Source organism: Felis catus, chromosome B2, assembly GCF_018350175.1.
Source record: "Felis catus isolate Fca126 chromosome B2, F.catus_Fca126_mat1.0, whole genome shotgun sequence".
Lineage (NCBI taxonomy): Eukaryota > Metazoa > Chordata > Mammalia > Carnivora > Felidae > Felis > Felis catus.
The window spans coordinates 89,273,861-89,291,471 of NC_058372.1; the positions used below are offsets into that span (position 1 = coordinate 89,273,861).

Sequence of the window (17,611 nt, forward strand, 5' to 3'; positions counted from 1 at the left end):
CTCTCAGTCTCTGTCTCAAAGTAAATAAATAAACTTAAAAAAAAAAGGAGAAAAACACACACACCACCACCACCAAACGAGAGCATAAACAAGAAAGACAACAAACCTCACAGGCAACAACAGGGCCAACACATAAGACAGGCAAGAGAGGGGTGCCTAGGGGACTCAGTTGGTTAAGCAGCAGACTCGTGATTTTGTCTCACATCATTATCTTACTGTTTGTAGGATGGAGCCCCATGACAGGCTCCGTGCTGATGGCTCTGAGACTGGGATTCTCTCTCTGCCATTCTACCACGCTTGCACTCACTCTCTCTCTCTCTCACCCAAAATAAATAAACAAACAAGAGAGGCAAGAGAATTCACAGGAGCACAGTTAGACAGAATTCTAGAATTATGCTTATACATCAAGTGTGGAAGACAACAAATCCAAACGGAAGCCATGAGACTTAGGAAGACAGACATATTGTCAACATCAAGATCCCCTCAGCTATTGCACCATGCTTCAAGTCTGAGAACAGAATACATGGGGAATGAGCTGCGAATGTCCTTATTCTCCACCCCGTGCTGTGCTGTGGATCAGCAGAGGATACACACTACCCCCAGAGTTGTTCTGCTCTGACCTATTCCTGAGAGCAAAGAGGTGGGCCATGACGAACTCAGACACAGAAAATACAGAGCAGCCTCTAACCTTTCTGGAAGACATCTAGCACCTGGTCTCTCCTATATCTCTGCCAGTTGCTTTGACTTTGACAAGCGTGGCTCAGAATACATTCATGACCTTGCCCATTGACTTCCCCAGAAAGAGCTCTTAGAAATTCTGGGAAGCCAAAGTCAAACTAAGTTCCAAACTCTCTCTCTCTCAATCCCACTTCTTTTGGCAGCCTTCATCCAATTATGGCAATAGGTTTGTGCTTGCTACCCAGTTATGCAAAGCTAAGCTATCTATTGTTCAAGCGTACATAGGTAGCTGTCAAAATTATAAAAGGCAGTGAAATGATTACCATAAAAGTAAAAAAAGTGGTTACCTCTGATGCGGAAGCCATGTTTGAAAACAAGGAACAGGTAGCTTCTATGGTACTAAAAAACATTCTGGTTTTTAAAACTCTGGGTGTGGTGGTGAGGAGGAGTGCTAATGGTAAATGAATTTTCTTTCAATTATGTTTTAAACTGTATATACATCTGTGTACATTCTTCTGTATGTAGGATACATTTCATGGTAAGCTTTTAACACCTTCCCCCAATTATTGTGAAACTGAGTTTTGTTTATTAACTGGCCTATGAAGAGAATTTTGTATTCTCTTCAAGTATATTTTAAAAGTTGATGCAAGATTCAAAAACTTAAATATATACAAAGTAGGGAATAAAAGTAAACATACAGCAATCCATACATCATACTGCCTTGAAATATACATGAAGAAAATCAAAAGAAAACATGTGTCCCAGAAGCTATAAATATTGAGATAAGCTCCAATCCAGACTCAATACATTTGAAAATTGATGTAATTCAGATATTATCTGAGCTAACGTTGACTTTTATACCTTCAAAAAAGAATTTTTTGAACTAAAATAAGCAAATTGTGTGAATTCCATTCTCAGGAGGATGGACTTAAATAAATTTCAATAAATACCATGTTCACCTATAAAAAGCCTCTCTAGGGGCGCCTGGGTGGCTCAGTCGGTTAAGCGGCTGACTTCAGCTCAGGTCATGATCTCGCGGTCCGGGAGTTCGAGCCCCGCGTCGGGCTCTGTGCTGACAGCTCAGAGCCTGGAGCCTGTTTCAGATTCTGTGTCTCCCTCTCTCTGACCCTCCCCTGTTCATGCTCTCTCTGTCTCAAAAATAAATAAATGTTAAAAAAAAAAAATTAAAAAGCCTCTCTAGCTAGTAAAGATAAAGCTAACTCAAATTAAGTCTATAAATTTATTTTATAATTTCAATATTTTAGTAATTCAAATATGACTTTCAATATGATTTAATGAGCCTTTACCATTTTCTAAAATGTAAGCTCTAACATCAAACTCTTAAAAAATAAAAACAATGAGGTTGTTTACATTATTAACTTTTAAATAATTAGATATTTGTTTTATTGTATCTTAGCCACAAATTTATATTCTCTAAACTGTTAAAGGAGTTAATTAATAAGTAATTCATCAAGTTGAATAAAACAAATGGGTTTAGGTCCATTTACAGACTCTCATTGTTAAAAGTTGTGCTTTGAACCACTTAGGATTAAAAAAAAAAAAAAAAAAAAAGACTTTGGCCAGGGCACTGCTAACAACTGCAGCACAATAATCAATTAGCAATGTCAAGGTTCAACCATTTCAAATCTCCACCATAAACGTCTTTCAAAAATAAGAATGCAAAACACTCATAGTTTAAGTCAGTGGAGATATTCTGCCTTTAAAATAATCCTAGCCAATAATGTATTAGTGGTATATCTTTGAGAAAAACGTAATAGCATTAATTTGGTGATAGCTCAAATTCAAGCAAGTGAAGAAGCATGTATTTCTAAGTGGAAAAGACTGCCTATAAAAGAAGTTCTTGTAGTAAATTTGCTTTTATTCGTTTTGCCCATGAAAAATTTAAATTTTTGCACCAATGACCCCCTTTAGCACTCTATTTGGCAGGAGCATGTTATATCTCTCAACTTTAGAGTCATAAGAAAAAAAAAACTTTAATGAAACATGCTGAAAGGAGGTCGGTAGTTTTTAATCATTACTAAAAGATTCTGGTGGCAGACATAATGCTGTAGCCTTTCTTCAATCAAAAAACACACGGCAGTGATGAACTACCACAGTGGCACGACAAACACCTGGGGGGTTCCCAGGCCAGACAATGCAGCTCCCGCTCGGGTACTCACTGTAAGCGACTGGCACGACTGTCCTTGCTTACAGGACTGAATAAATCCACAGACATGACATTTTAATTCTGCCACGCCATCTGAAACCCTCAAATAGAGGAAGGAAGATAAGAGCTTTCAAAAAGCAACGTTTCCCACTGTACTGCCAGTCTTTAAGATATTGTGAATCCCGATGCACCATTATGACAGAACAATAACTTAATTATAGCAAAGAATGCCATCAATAGAAGTGAAATTAAAAAAATAACAGGGATAGATTTTATACCTTTATTTGTAATATCAACAGACAAACAATGTAGAGAGCTGATTTTTAATTCCATTTACAATGATCCACGACCATGTAGTAAACATATCCTTGCAAATCATAGTGGAAAAAAAAGTCATTTTAGAAATTGATAGTCTGAATTAATGTTAAAGTAACTCCTATACATCTGTAGGTTCAGAAGCATCAATATGCATTTATCATTCATGATACAAATTTCTGTCTGTATCTCTCCCCACCTTGCTACCTTCTATCAACTCCTTCAACAAGAATGTCCATATACCATAGTTACTGAATCACATTTAATACTACTTCAAATGGTGAAATAATTATGGTTAAATTTTAAATAGCAAGCTTAGGAGTGCCTGGGTGGCTTAGTCAGTTAAGCGTCTGACTCTTGATTTTGGCTCAGGTCCTCACAGTTTGTGAGTTCAAGCCCCACACTGCACTCTGTGCCGACAGCACAGAGTCTGCTTAAGATTCTCTCTCTCTCTCTCTCTCTCTCTGCCCCCTCCCTTACTCATGCACTCTCTGTCTCTCAAAAATAATAAACTTTAAAAAATTAAAAATAAATGAATAAATAGCAAGGTTAAAAATGTATTATTTATACTGGTCACTGATGATTAAGCATTACAACTATGCTTTAATAAGCAGTACTGTATAGAATTAGAATTTGTTTGGTAGTCAGAAAGACTTAAGTTCGAATCCGCCCATTCTTGGCATCAGTTTCTAAATCTAAGAAAATATGATGAAGTATCAGCTCAGGAGCATTGTGCTAATGTCCTCAAAACTTAATTGTAAATCTCTTAATTGATTTTTTTAAAACAAATTATAGGTAAAACACAATGTATTATCCTATCAATTTATCAGTTCATTCAAATTATAACATATTCAAAATAACTGTAAATCTCCAAGAAACAAGGTAGTATAACTTATTTAAGAAACTGTTTTTTTCCCCCAATTCAAATTCTCAACAGAAATTATCCATTTGAAGGATAGGTACAGACAACTTATTTAACAAACAAATCACTGGGCACCTACTGTGTGCAAGGAACATGGGATACAGAGATATATACAGTATCATTCCTTGAGGAGATCACAATCTCAGAGAGGTGACAAAAAACATAACTCTAAATAGAAGACAATAGGGCTCATAATCAAAACACATAAAGTAGATCCAGGAGGGGGAGATGGTATGGAGTAGGTGGACCCGAGGCTCACCTTAGCCCACGAATACTAGATAACTATCAAATCATCCTACATGCCCCAGAAATCAACCTGAAGACTGGCAGAAAGAACTCCACAACTAAAGGTAGAGAAGAGGCCATAGTGAAGAAGGTAGAAGTGCAGAGACCTGGTTTAGGAGAGAAACAAATCATGGCCACTGCAGTGGGAAGGTAGCTGTAGTCCCAGAGAAGGGGGAGAGACTAGCGCACAGGGGAGCACATGGGGAAAACGAATCCTCATAGCAAATGGCTTGGAAAGCATGAAAGCCCGAATTTTGTGAATTCTGGCAACAAGTGGGGCTTAAACCTAGAATTTTAAAGGTCAGAAGACTTGGTTGGGATACAGCTAAGAGGTCACTAAGCTCCTCTTGGAGAGAAAGCAGGCAGACATCACAAGGACATACAGCAAAACAGCGATCTGAAGAGCACCTGGGCACACAGTGGGGAGGTTATTTGCTCACCTCCAAATGCATCCTAGAGAGACAGCATTCAGAGAGACCCCTCCAGGGACAAAGGAACTGGCAGGTACAATTTCCTCCCCCACTTCTCAGCAAAGGTTAAGGGCCACCTGCAGGAGCCAGGATAGCACTGACACTCACTACCTAACTTGCTCACACCAACCCCTGCTTCCCCATGCTCTGTTGGAACTGCCCTTCTCAGTCACATTTGCCTTACTCCCAGGGCCATGGGCCCCCTTTCCCAGAAGACCAGCCCAATCCCTGCCCACACACAGTTCTCCATGTGGGATTTTTGCAGGGCCTCAATTCTGGCGGCGGTGGCGACAGGTCTCAGCCCTGGTCTCTGACCAGAGCACACCTAGTTAAAACTCACCACATTCGAAAGACACCTGGCTGGCTCAGTTGGAAGGGCATGTGACTCCTGATCTTGGGGTTTTAAGTTTGGGCCCCACATTGGGTGTAAAGATTACTAAAAAAATAAACTATTAAAAAAAACTTGCCACATTTCAGATCAGAGACCAAACACTGCCCACAACAGACACAGAGCACCTCTGCAGATGACTGGCCTGAAGGATAAAGCGGCCAGGACCCAACAGTAACTGCATGCAGCACACACTGGAGATGTTCACTAAAGTGTCAGGCCCTAGGGAACAGGGGACATTATGGGGCAGGGCACTGCCAGACTGCCTCTTCATTAGGCCATTGAACAGGGAACACAGCTTATTTTCTTAACACAGAGAAAACAGGCCCAGAGACTCAGACAAAATGAGAAGATAGAGAAATTTGTACCAATGAAAGAACAGGACAAGGCCATGGCCAGAGATCAAAGTAAAACAGACATAAGTAACATGCCTGATGGAGTATTTAAAGCAATGATCATAAGGATATTCACTGGACTTGAGTAAAGAGTGGAAGACATCAGTGAGACCCCTAACACAGAGATTAAAAAGAACCAATCAGAGATGAACAGTGCAATAAACGAGACTAGAAATAGACTTGATGCAAAGTACAGCAGGCTGGAAGAAGCAAAAGAATGAATTAATGACCTAGAAGACAGAGTAATGGAAAGTAATCAAGCTGAACAAAAGAGGAGAAAAAAAGAATTATGCAAAATAAGAGATTTGGGGAACTCAGTGACTCCATCTAATGTCATAATATTCGTATTACAGGAGTCGCAGAAGAAGGAGAGAGAGAAAAGAGGGCAGAATATTTATTTGAAGAAATAATAGCTAAAAACTTCCCTAATCTGGGGAATCCAGATACAAGAAGTAGAGAAGCTCCAAAAAACGAACAAAAGCAGGCCAACACCAAGACATACTGTAATTAAATTGGCAAAATATAGTGATAAAGAAAAAATTTTGAAAGCAGCAGGATGAAAAGAAGACCTTTACATACAAGGGAAACCCCACAAGGCCATCAGGAGATTTTTTTAGCAGACACTTTCCAAGCCAGAAGGGAGTAGTGTGATATATTCAAGATGCTGAATGGGACAAAATCTGCAGCCAAGTATACTATATCCAGCAAGGCTATCATTCAGAATAGAAGAAGAGATAAAGAACCTCCCAGACAAATAAAAACTAAAGGAGTTTGTGACCAATAAACCAGCTCTGCAAGAAATATTAAAGTGAGCTCTCTGAGTGGAAAGGAGAGACCAAAAGTGACACTATGAAGGTAGGAAACACAAAAGCAGCAAAAATGAGTATTTCTGTAAAAAGTCAGTCAAGGAACTCATAAAATAAAAGGATGTAAAATATGACATCATATACCTAAAATGTGGAGAGAAAAGGAGTAAAGAATGAGTTCAAACTTAAACTACCACGTATTTCATATAGACTGCTATACACAGAAGATATACAAACCTAAGTGAATCAAAAACCACTAATAAATATGCAAAGAATAAAGAGAAAGAAATCATATCACTAAATCATATCACTAAATAAACACATCACTAAAGAAAACCAGCAAACCATAAAAACGAGAAAGACAAAGGATCAGAGAAAATCTTCACAACCACAAAACAAGTAATACAATGGGAATAAATACATATCTATCAATAATTACTTTGAATGTAAGTGCACTAAACACTCCAATCAAAAGACATAGGATGATAAGACAGATATAAAAAACAAGACCCATCTATACACTACCTATAGGAGACTCATTTCAGACCAAAAGACACCTACAGATTCAAAGTGAGGAGATGGAGAAACATTTATCATGCAAATGGATGTCAAAAGAAAGCCAGGGTAGCAATACTTAAATTGGACAAAATAGACTTTAAAACAGAGACTATGACAAGAGACAAAGAAGCACACTATCTAGTCATAAAGGGGACAATCCAATAAGAAAATATAACAATTATATTGGGGCGCCTGGGTGGCGCAGTCAGTTAAGCGTCCGACTTCAGCCAGGTCACGATCTCGTGGTCCGTGAGTTCGAGCCCCGCGTCAGGCTCTGGGCTGATGGCTCAGAGCCTGGAGCCTGTTTCCGATTCTGTGTCTCCCTCTCTCTCTGCCCCTCCCCCGTTCATGCTCTGTCTCTCTCTGTCCCAAAAATAAATAAACGTTGAAAAAAAAATTTTTTTTAATAAAAAAAAAAAGAAAATATAACAATTATAAATACTTATGCACCCACATGAAAGCACCCACACACATAAAACAGTTAATAACAGGGATGCCTGGGTGGCTCAGTCACTTAAGGATCCAACTTCAGCTCAGGTCATGATCTCACAGTTCATGAGTTCAAGCCTTGCATCAGGCTTTGTGCTGAAAGCTCAGAGCTTGGAGCCTGCTTCAGATTCTATCTCACCCTCTCCCTCTGTCCCTCTCCTGCTCAGACTGTCTCTGTCTCTCAAAAAGAAGTAAAGGTTAAAAAATTAAAAACAAAAACAAAAACAACAGTTAATAACAAACATACAGGAACTAATTGGTAACAACACAATAATAGTAGGGGACTTTAACACCCCACTTATATCAACAGACAGATCATCAAAACAAAAAAATCAACAAGGAAACAATGGCTTTGAATGACACACTGAGCCAGATGGATTTAACCAACATATTCAGAACATTCCATCCTAAAACAGCAGAATACACATTCTTTTCAGGTGCTCCTGGAACACTCTCCAGAACAGATCATGTATTAGGCTAAAAAACAAGTCTCAACTAATTCAAGAGGATCAAAGTTATACCATGCATCTTTTCTAACCATAACACTATGAAACTAGAAATCAACCACAAGAAAAATCTAGAAAGACCACAAATACCTGAAGGTTAAATGCCCTGCTACTAAACTAAATCAGAAAATAAAAGAAGAAATAAAAAAGTACATAGAAACAAATAAAAAAGAAATCACAACAGTCAAACTATTGGGATTCAGCAAAAGCAGTTCTAAGAGGGAAGTTTACAGCAATATAGGCTTACCTCAAGAAGCAAGAAAAATCTCAAATAAACAACCTAACCGTTTACCTAAAGGAGCTAGGAAAAGAACAACAAACTAAAACCTCTAGAAGGAAAGAATAAGGATTAGAGCAGAAATAAAACTATAAAAACAAAAGAACAGATCAACGAAACCTAGAGCTAGATCTTCAAAAATAAAATAAAATAAAATTGACAAACCTCTAGCCAAACTCATCAAGAAAATAGAAAAGGAGTCAAATAAATAAAATTATAAATGAGAGAGAAGTAACAACCAACACCATAGAAATACAATTACAAAAGATTATGTAAAACTAAATGCCAAAAAATTGGTCAACCTAGAAGAAATGAATAAATTCCTAGAAACATATGCTAAGTGAAATTAGTCAGAGAAAGACAAATATCATATGACTTCACTCATATGAGGACTTTAAGGTAAAAAACAGGTGAACATAAGGGAAGGGAAGCAAAAAATAATATAAAAACAAGGAGGAGTACAAAACATAAGAGACTCTTAAATACAGAGAACAGAGAGTTACTGGAGGGGTTGTAGGAAGGGGGATGGGCTAAATGGGTAAGGGGCATTAAGAAATCTACTCCTGAAATCATTGCTGCACTATATGCTAACTAATTTGGATGTAAATTAAATAAAATGGTAAAAAAAAAAAAAATTCCTAGAAACATATAAACTACCAAACTGAAACAGGGAGGAATAGAAAATTTAGACAGAAAACCAGCAAAGAAATTGAATCAGTAATCAAAAAATCCCAACAAACAAAAGTTCATGACCAGATGATTTCCCAGGCAAATTGTGCCAAACATTTAAAGAGTTAATACCTCTTTTTCTCAAACTATTCCAAAAGACAGAAAAGGAAGAAAAATTTCCAAATTCCTTCTATGAAGCCAGCATTACCCTGATACCAAAACCAGACAAAGACACTACAAAAAAACAGAACTACAAGTCAATATCTCTGATGAACATACATGCAAAAATCCTCAACAAAATATTAGCAAACCGAATCTAACAATACATTAAAAAAATCATTCATCATGATCAAGTGGGATTTATTCTGGGTTGCAAGGGTGGTTCAATATTCACAAATCAGTCAACATGATACATCAGATCAACAAGCAAAGGATAGGAACCATATAATCATTTCAATGGATGCAGAAAAAGCCTTTGACAAAATACAACATCCATTCATGACAAAAAACCCTCAACAAAGTAGGTTTAGAGGGAATATACCTCAACATCAAAAAGGCCATATATGAAAAACCCACAACTAATATCATCCTTAATGGGGAAAAACTGAGAGCTTTTTCCCTAAGGTCGGGAACAAGACAAGGATGTCCACTTTCACCATTTTTATTCAACATGGTACTGGAAGTCCTAGTCACAGCAATCAGACAACAAAAAGAAATAAAGGGCATCCAAATTGGTAAGGCAGAAGTAAAACTCTATTTTCAGATGACACATTATATACAGAAAATCCTAAAGACTCAATCAAAAAAACTTGCTAGAACTGATAAATGAATTCAGTAAAGTCTCAGGATACAAAATCAATATAGAGAAATCTATTACATTTCTATACATCAATAATGAGGCAGCAGAAACAGAAATTAAGCAAACAATCCCATTTACAATTGCACCAAAAATAAGATACCTAAAAATAAACCTAACCAAAGAGGTAAAAGACCTGTACTCTGAAAACTATAAAACACTAATGAAAGAAACTGACAATGACACAAAGAAATGGAAAAACAGGCACCTGGGTGGCTCAGTTGGTTGAGCATCTGACTTCAGCTCAGGTCATGATCTCACACAGTTTGTGACTTCGAGGCCCCACATTGGGCTTGCTGCTGTCAGCACAGAGCCCACTTCAGATCCTCTGCCCTTCTCTTTCTCTGCCCCTCCCCCACTCACATTCTCTCTCAAAAATGAATAAGCATTTTATTTTTTTTTTAATTTTTTTTCAACGTTTATTTATTTTTGGGACAGAGAGAGACAGAGCATGAACGGGGGAGGGGCAGAGAGAGAGAGGGAGACACAGAATCGGAAACAGGCTCCAGGCTCCGAGCCATCAGCCCAGAGCCCGACGCGGGGCTCGAACTCACAGACCGCGAGATCGTGACCTGGCTGAAGTCGGACGCTTAACCGACTGCGCCACCCAGGTGCCCCGAATAAGCATTTTAAAAAAAAAGAGAAAGAAATGGAAAGACATTCCATGCTCACGGATAGGAAGAGTAAATATTGTTAAAATGTCTACTCTACACAAAGCAATCTACATATTTAATACAATCCCTATCAAAATACCAACATTATCACAGAACTACAACAAACAATGCTAAAATTTTTATGAAACTACAAAAGGCCCCGAAGAGCCAAAGCAATTTTAAAAAAGAAAACCGAAGCTGGAGGCATCACAATTCCAGACTTCAAGCTGTTTTACAAAGCTATAATCATTAAGACAGTATGGTACTGGCACAAAAAAATAGGCACACAGATCAGTGGAACAGAATAGAAAGCCCAGAAATGAACCCACAATTATACAGTCAATTAAACCTCAACAAAGCAGGAGAGAATATCCAAGAGGAAAAAGACTGTCTCTTCAACAAATAGTGTTGGAAAAGTTGTTCAGTTATGTGCAAAAGAATGAAACTGGACCACTTTGTTACACCATACACAAAAATGAATTCAAAATGGATTAAAGACCTACATGTGAAATCTGAAACTACAAAAATCTCAGAAGAGAACACAGGTGGTAACTTTTTTGACACCGGCCATAGCAACTTCTTTCTAGATGTATCTCCTGAGGCAAGAGAAACAAAAACAAAAATAAACTATTGGAATTACATAAAAATAAAAAGCTTCTGCACAGTAAAGGAAACAATCAACAAAACTAAAAGGTAACCTCCAGAATGGGAGATGGTATTTGGAAATGACATATCCAGTAAAGGATTAGTATCCAAAATGTATAAAGAACTGATATAACTCAACACCAAAAAACCCAAATAATCCAATTACCAAGTGGGCAAAAGATACAGACATTTCTCCAAAGAGACCATGGCCAACAGACACATGAAAAGATGCTCATCAGGGGCGCCTGGGTGGCGCAGTCGGTTAAGCGTCCGACTTCAGCCAGGTCACGATCTCGCGGTCCGTGAGTTCGAGCCCCGCGTCGGGCTCTGGGCTGATGGCTCGGAGCCTGGAGCCTGTTTCCGATTCTGTGTCTCCCTCTCTCTCTGCCCCTCCCCCGTTCATGCACTGTCTCTCTCTGTCCCAAAAATAAATAAAAAACGTTGAAAAAAAATTAAAAAAAAAAAAAAAGTATGGTTTAAAAAAAAAAAAAGAAAAGATGCTCATCAGCATTCATCATTAGGGAAACGCAAATCAAAACTACAATGAGATCACTTCACACTTGTCAGAATGGGTAAAATAAAAAATACAAGAAACAACAGCTATTAGCAAGAATGTGGAGAAAAAGGAACCCTTGTGTACTGTTGGGAATGCAAACTGGTGCAGCCACTCTGGATGAGGTTCCTCAAAAAGTTAAAAATACCCTATGATCCAGCAATTGCACTGCTGGGTCTTTACCCAAAGAATACAAAATTCACACTAATTCAAATAGATACACATACCCCTATGTTTGCAGTTTTATAATAGCCAAATTACAGAAGCAGCCCAAGTGTCCAATAATGAATGAATGAATGAATGAATGAATGAATGAATGAAAATGTGGTACACTTCTAAAATGAAATACTATTCCACTATAGAAAAGAATGAAATCTTGCCACTTGTAACAACATGGATGGAACTAGAGAGGGAACTAAGTGAAGTAAGTCAAAGAAGGAAAATACCATATGATTTTACTTACGTGTGAAATTCAAGAAACAAAATGAGCAAAGGGGAAATAAAAAGAGAGAAAACAAGAAACAGAGCCTTAACTACAGAGAACAAACTGATGATTACCAGAGGGGAAGTGAGTGGCGGGGTGGGTGAGACAGGTGATGGGGATTAGGGAGCACACTTGCTGTGTTGAGCACCAGATGATGTATGGAATTGTTGAATCACTGTATTGTACATCTGAAACTAATGTAACACTGTAGAACTAACTGGAATTAAAACACAAACTTAAATATACATAATGCAGATATATATAACTTAAATATATACATATATCAAGTAGAGAGATGGCAGAAAAGGACTGACACCTTCAAAAGCTGAATTTAACTAATGTAACATAGAGGTCAATAAATAGCCAATTAAGAACAGAACTATAATAAACACTGTAGCAGGAGGGAGTGATTAACTCATTAAGGTAAAAGAAAATAACAGAACCCTATTTATTTACTGAAAACTAGAATACCACAATACTACAAGTCGAGGTGAGATTTTATTTTTCATTCTTTTAAGTTTATTTATTTATTTTGAGAGAGTCAGAGAGAGACAACAAGTGGGGGAGAGGCAGAGAGAGAGGGAGGGGGATCTGAAGCAGGCTCCGTGCTGTCAGCATGGAGCCCAACTTGCGGCTCAATCCCACGAACTGTGAAATCATGACCTGAGCCAAGATAGAGAGTCCTATGCTTAACTGACTAAGCCACCCGGGCACCCCTCAAGATAAGATTTTACAAAACAAAAAGAGGAGGATCCACCTTGCCTAGTATCACAGTAACAGCTATCACAAGCATAGGAGTACTTCATTTTCACATGGTTGCTCTGCTACATATTAACATAAATTAAAAAGTATATTTACCTTGAATGGAAAACAGGATTTCACCTATGGTGACAATTATGATTGAGATAGCATGCCTGCAGCGGTAGGTTGAGAATGATTCCGAGCCTGAATCCAGACTCAGCAGAACCGTTATGAATGATTAATAATGTCCTGCTATGACTGATAGAGGAAAAATGAAGGATATGTGCTGTGTACTTGACAGCTTTAATATCTTGCATTTTCTCTGAAAACTTGTATCCCATTCGTAGGTCCCCACCAAAAAAGTTGAATTTAACTCATTTAATATTACAGGCAACTACCACCCAATCGATAAAGGGACAGGATGACAATGAACACTGTTTGGGGAAATCTATCCAGGCCATGAGCCACTCTTTCTTTTCTCAGAAACATTCCCTGATCCAGGAGGCTTGGATCCCATTCCCCTAGTTACCAGTGACTCATCCCTGAGTGGATCCTAATCCAACATGAGGTAACAGAGTTTCTCTTCAGAGTTGGGATTCACAAACAGCCAGTTTTGGTTTTATATACGTGGAACTGCAACATGCGCAAAATATGAAGGTCATGTGCTATCATTCAGAGACAGAAGCTGAGAAACTACTCAGTTTGCAGGAAAATGAATAAAGAAAATCTACAGAGCCAGGGAAATGAGGAGAATATTCTCTGGATTCTTGAGAACCTTCCTGTCCCTATATCCCTACCCATACCTCCTGTCACCTAGATTCTTAGCTTCCCTTCTCCTTATTTAAACTAGCTTGAATTTATTTGTTATTTACAGTCAAAGGGTATCAACTAATAAAGGATAAGGGGGGTGCAAAAGGATAAAAGAAAATAATCTTTTAGAAGAACTGGCCAAAATAAATAAATAAAGGAATAGAATAGTTAGAAAAAATCAAATTACTTCTCAATCCATATTAAAATTATGGTAAAAATTAACTCCTTCAATTTTTTACCCTCTTCTTAAAGAGTATATGTAATCAATTTAAAGAAATCTGACCTTTGTTTCTTCTGTTCTCACCGCATCCAGCAGATAATGCAGTAGCTCCTGACTGTCCTGTTGCTGGAAACCTTTAAATCGAGGGGCCCTATGATTTAAAAACAAAACAGGAAAGAAAAAAGATAATTTCATCAACAATATATTACTATCATCAAAAATAATTTTTTGAATGTTTACATGATTAATGTATTTGAGAGAGAGTGTGTGTGTGCGCATGTGTGTGCATGCAGGGCCCCTCTGGAGGGGCAGAGAGAAAGAAGGGAGAGAATCCCAAGCAGGCTCCATGCTGTCAGCCCAGAGCCCAACGCATGACTCAATCTCACAAACTTCAATTGCTTAACCAACTGAGCCTCCCAAGTGCCCCTCATCTAAAATCATTTTTAAGGGGCGCCTGGGTGGCGCAGTCGGTTAGGCGTCCGACTTCAGCCAGGTCACGATCTCACGGTCCGTGAGTTCGAGCCCCACGTCAGGCTCTGGGCTGATGGCTCGGAGCCTGGAGCCTGTTTCCGATTCTGTGTCTCCCTCTCTCTCTGCCCCTCCCCCGTTCATGCTCTGCCTCTCTCTGTCCCAAAAATAAATAAAAATGTTAAAATCATTTTTAAATAACATATATTCAAAGATTCAGTATAGTCCTTTTACCACTAGGTAAAAAGAGCAGATATGATCACTGCTCCAATTAAGATGAGATCATCAGTACACAGAAAATAATATAGTTATCAGGGCATCTGGGTGGTTCAGCCAGTTAAGCATCTGACTCTTGATTTGGGCTCAAGTCATAATCTCATGGTTCTTGGGATCAAGCCCCACATGGTGCTCTGCACTGATAGCATGGAACCTGCTTGGGATTCTCTCTCTCCCTCTCTCTCTCTCTTGAAATAAATAAATAAAATAAAAAAGAATAATATGGCTGTCATTTATCAAGTGACTACTACATGCAAGCATAGTACATATGTTAAGCTTTACATAGATCAATCCTCAAACAAGCTTGGGATGCACTATTTTCTCCAGTTTATACATGGGGGCTCAGAGGGATTATTCAAATAATTTGCAAGGTCACACAGCAAGCAAAAATATAGTACTCAAACCCAAGCCACTGTGATCTATTATCTTCCTACCCTGAATAACCAAATGAAAAACAAGAAGTTATTTATATTTAAATAAAGAACAACAATCTGATATCTCTGTGAATGTATTTATTTTAAGGATTTAACAACTAAATTTCCTCGTATTAATTAAAGGTTCAGGTGCTGTACATGGAGAGATCAACACAGCAAATATTTAGTTGATTTCATTAACTTTAAAAAACAGTATTTTCTGCAATAAATTCCAATACTAAAATGAAATGAAAATAAGTGCTAAATTTAGATAGTGCTCTGATCTAAGATGAAGAAAGAATTTTGTCAAAGTAATACAAAATAGTAAGAATATCTTATTGTAGTACAAGTTTACAATGTTCTCCTTGTGGTATGTCCAACATATCTCATTTGATATGCACAACAGTGCTGTTAAGAAATCAGTTAAGATGAACTGTTTTACACTTGAGAAAACTGAAGAACAATCTGTGTGCCACTGACGTAAATCCAAGTCTTTTGATTCTTGAGTCCAGTACTTCAAGCATTATTCTTTATTATCTCATAATAAACATTCATTCTAGTAATGCACTAATGAGAGTCCCTGGTGCTAAAAAGCTATCTGAACTAGCAGTGAATCTAGCCTATAATAGGAACCGTAATTTCATTTATTCACTCTTGTTAAGTAGTAGCAAAAGCAAAAGGATGCTGAGAACTTTGATTTACTGCCCTTGTGGGCTTCCCTTTCTGCATTTGGTGGATATAGATCACCTTCTAGATCAGAGAAGAGGACAGAAACCAAGATGGACACATTTCTCACCCCTATCTGGGCTTCCATGGCTGGAATCCATGTAAGGCAGAAACTGCATGACATGACATTTGTGCTGTAGGCATCAAGGAAGTTCAGTGAAGTGGAAGAAGATTGCAAAGGGCAAATGGGAATCCTTCAGGGATCCTCATCTGCCATGTTGCAGGTAGGAGGAACAGTCTGTGGCTTTCAAAGCAGATGCACAGGAAGGAAATTGTTCCTGTACAAAGGAGAAACTTTCTCTACCACGTCTCTGCCTACAGCTCCATCTCAACTATCCACAGACCAGTTACTGCCTTCTAAACCATTCAAGAAAATTAATGACGAATCACTAAATTCTACTCCTGGAACCAATACGACATATATGTTAACTAACTTGAAAATAAATAAACAAACAAACTTAGATTTTTTTTTCTTTCTTCTTCTACCTAGGACTGGGTCAAAAATTTTAAGAAGACTTAAAGAATCTGTAATACCCAAAGCAATCTATATATTCAATGAAATCCCTATCAAAATAACACCAACATTCTTCACAGAGCTAGAACACACAATCCTAAAATTTGTATGGAACCACAAAAGACTCTGAATAGCCAAAGCAATCCTGAAAAAGAAAACCAAAGCTGGAGGTATCACAATTCCAGACTTCAAGCTGTATTCCATAGCTGTAATCATCAAGACAGTATGATACTGACACAGGAACAGACACATAGATCAATGGAACAGAATAGAGAACCCAGAAATGAACCCACAAATATGTAGATGGTCAACCTTACCAAGAGCCTGAAAGGAAGCTCTTAGGCAAATACTAACTAAGGCTACAAGAGAACACATACTTAGCCTAGAGACCTGAAACCAGGCCAAACCTTCTATAGACTCTTCTCACCTCCCCCAGATGAGGGCAGCAGAGTAACTGTAAGCCAATACAAGACCTCAATCTCCAAGGCCAGCCCAGAGTTCAGAGGTAAGGCTATCTTAAAATTTGACATTTTTAGGCAGAGAAGAGAGGGATATGAGGAAAAGAGGCTATGGAAGGGAGAGGATGTGAAAAAGGCAGCAGGGGAAACAAGGAAGGGTGGAGGAAATGGAAGAAAGCAAAGGGGGAAAAAATGGGAAAAAACAAACAAAAAATTCTACTCCCAAGAAGCCTACAAACCAATATCATAAAACACAAAGAAATCTGATTTAAAAAAATCAACAACTGAAATGCATTTACTTCACTCCAAATAAATTTTATAAAACTGATCCAAAGATGTTACAATATGTTGAGAATGTACAAAAACATAAAGGCATGCCAATAAAAGCCTAGATATTAGGTAAAAAAGAAAAACTTTTTTTTTTTTTATTTATTTTTGAGAGAGAAAGAGAGCACGAGTGGGGCAGGGCAGAGAGAGAGGGAGACACAGAATCTGAAGTAGGCTCCAGGCTCTGAGCTGTCATCACAGAGCCTGATGTGGGGCTGGAACTCATGAACCATGAGATCATGACCTGAGCTGAAGTCAGACACGTAACTGACTAAGCCACCCCGGCGCCCCAAAAAGAAAAACTTTTTTAAGGGATATGTAGATATTGATAAGATAGCCAATTGAAAATATTAGAAGAAAATAAAACTACAGATATAAAAATCAATAGATAGGATAAATTCTATACACAGTTGAAGGGCAAACTAGTAAATTAAAAGATAATAGTATTTTGAGAATTTGGTGGCACTCCTTAATGTACATGACATACCATAGAGTATCACAAAACTACAAATATGTATATGTATGTATATGTGTATACACAT

The 17,611-nt window shown here is 38.0% G+C and overlaps 1 protein-coding gene across 10 annotated transcripts in view; it reads right to left on the reverse strand.

Moving 5' to 3' along the window:
- The window catches only part of USP45 (ubiquitin specific peptidase 45), a 78,017-nt gene that overhangs the window by 18,407 nt on the left and 41,999 nt on the right, over nucleotides 1-17,611 (reverse strand). For all 10 annotated transcript variants that reach the window (XM_045057881.1, XM_019831004.3, XM_045057878.1 and 7 more), the window contains one exon: nucleotides 13,951-14,038. In XM_045057881.1, the coding sequence (XP_044913816.1) occupies nucleotides 13,951-14,038 (88 nt within the window). Of the gene's footprint in view, nucleotides 1-13,950; nucleotides 14,039-17,611 lie in introns of those variants that run through there.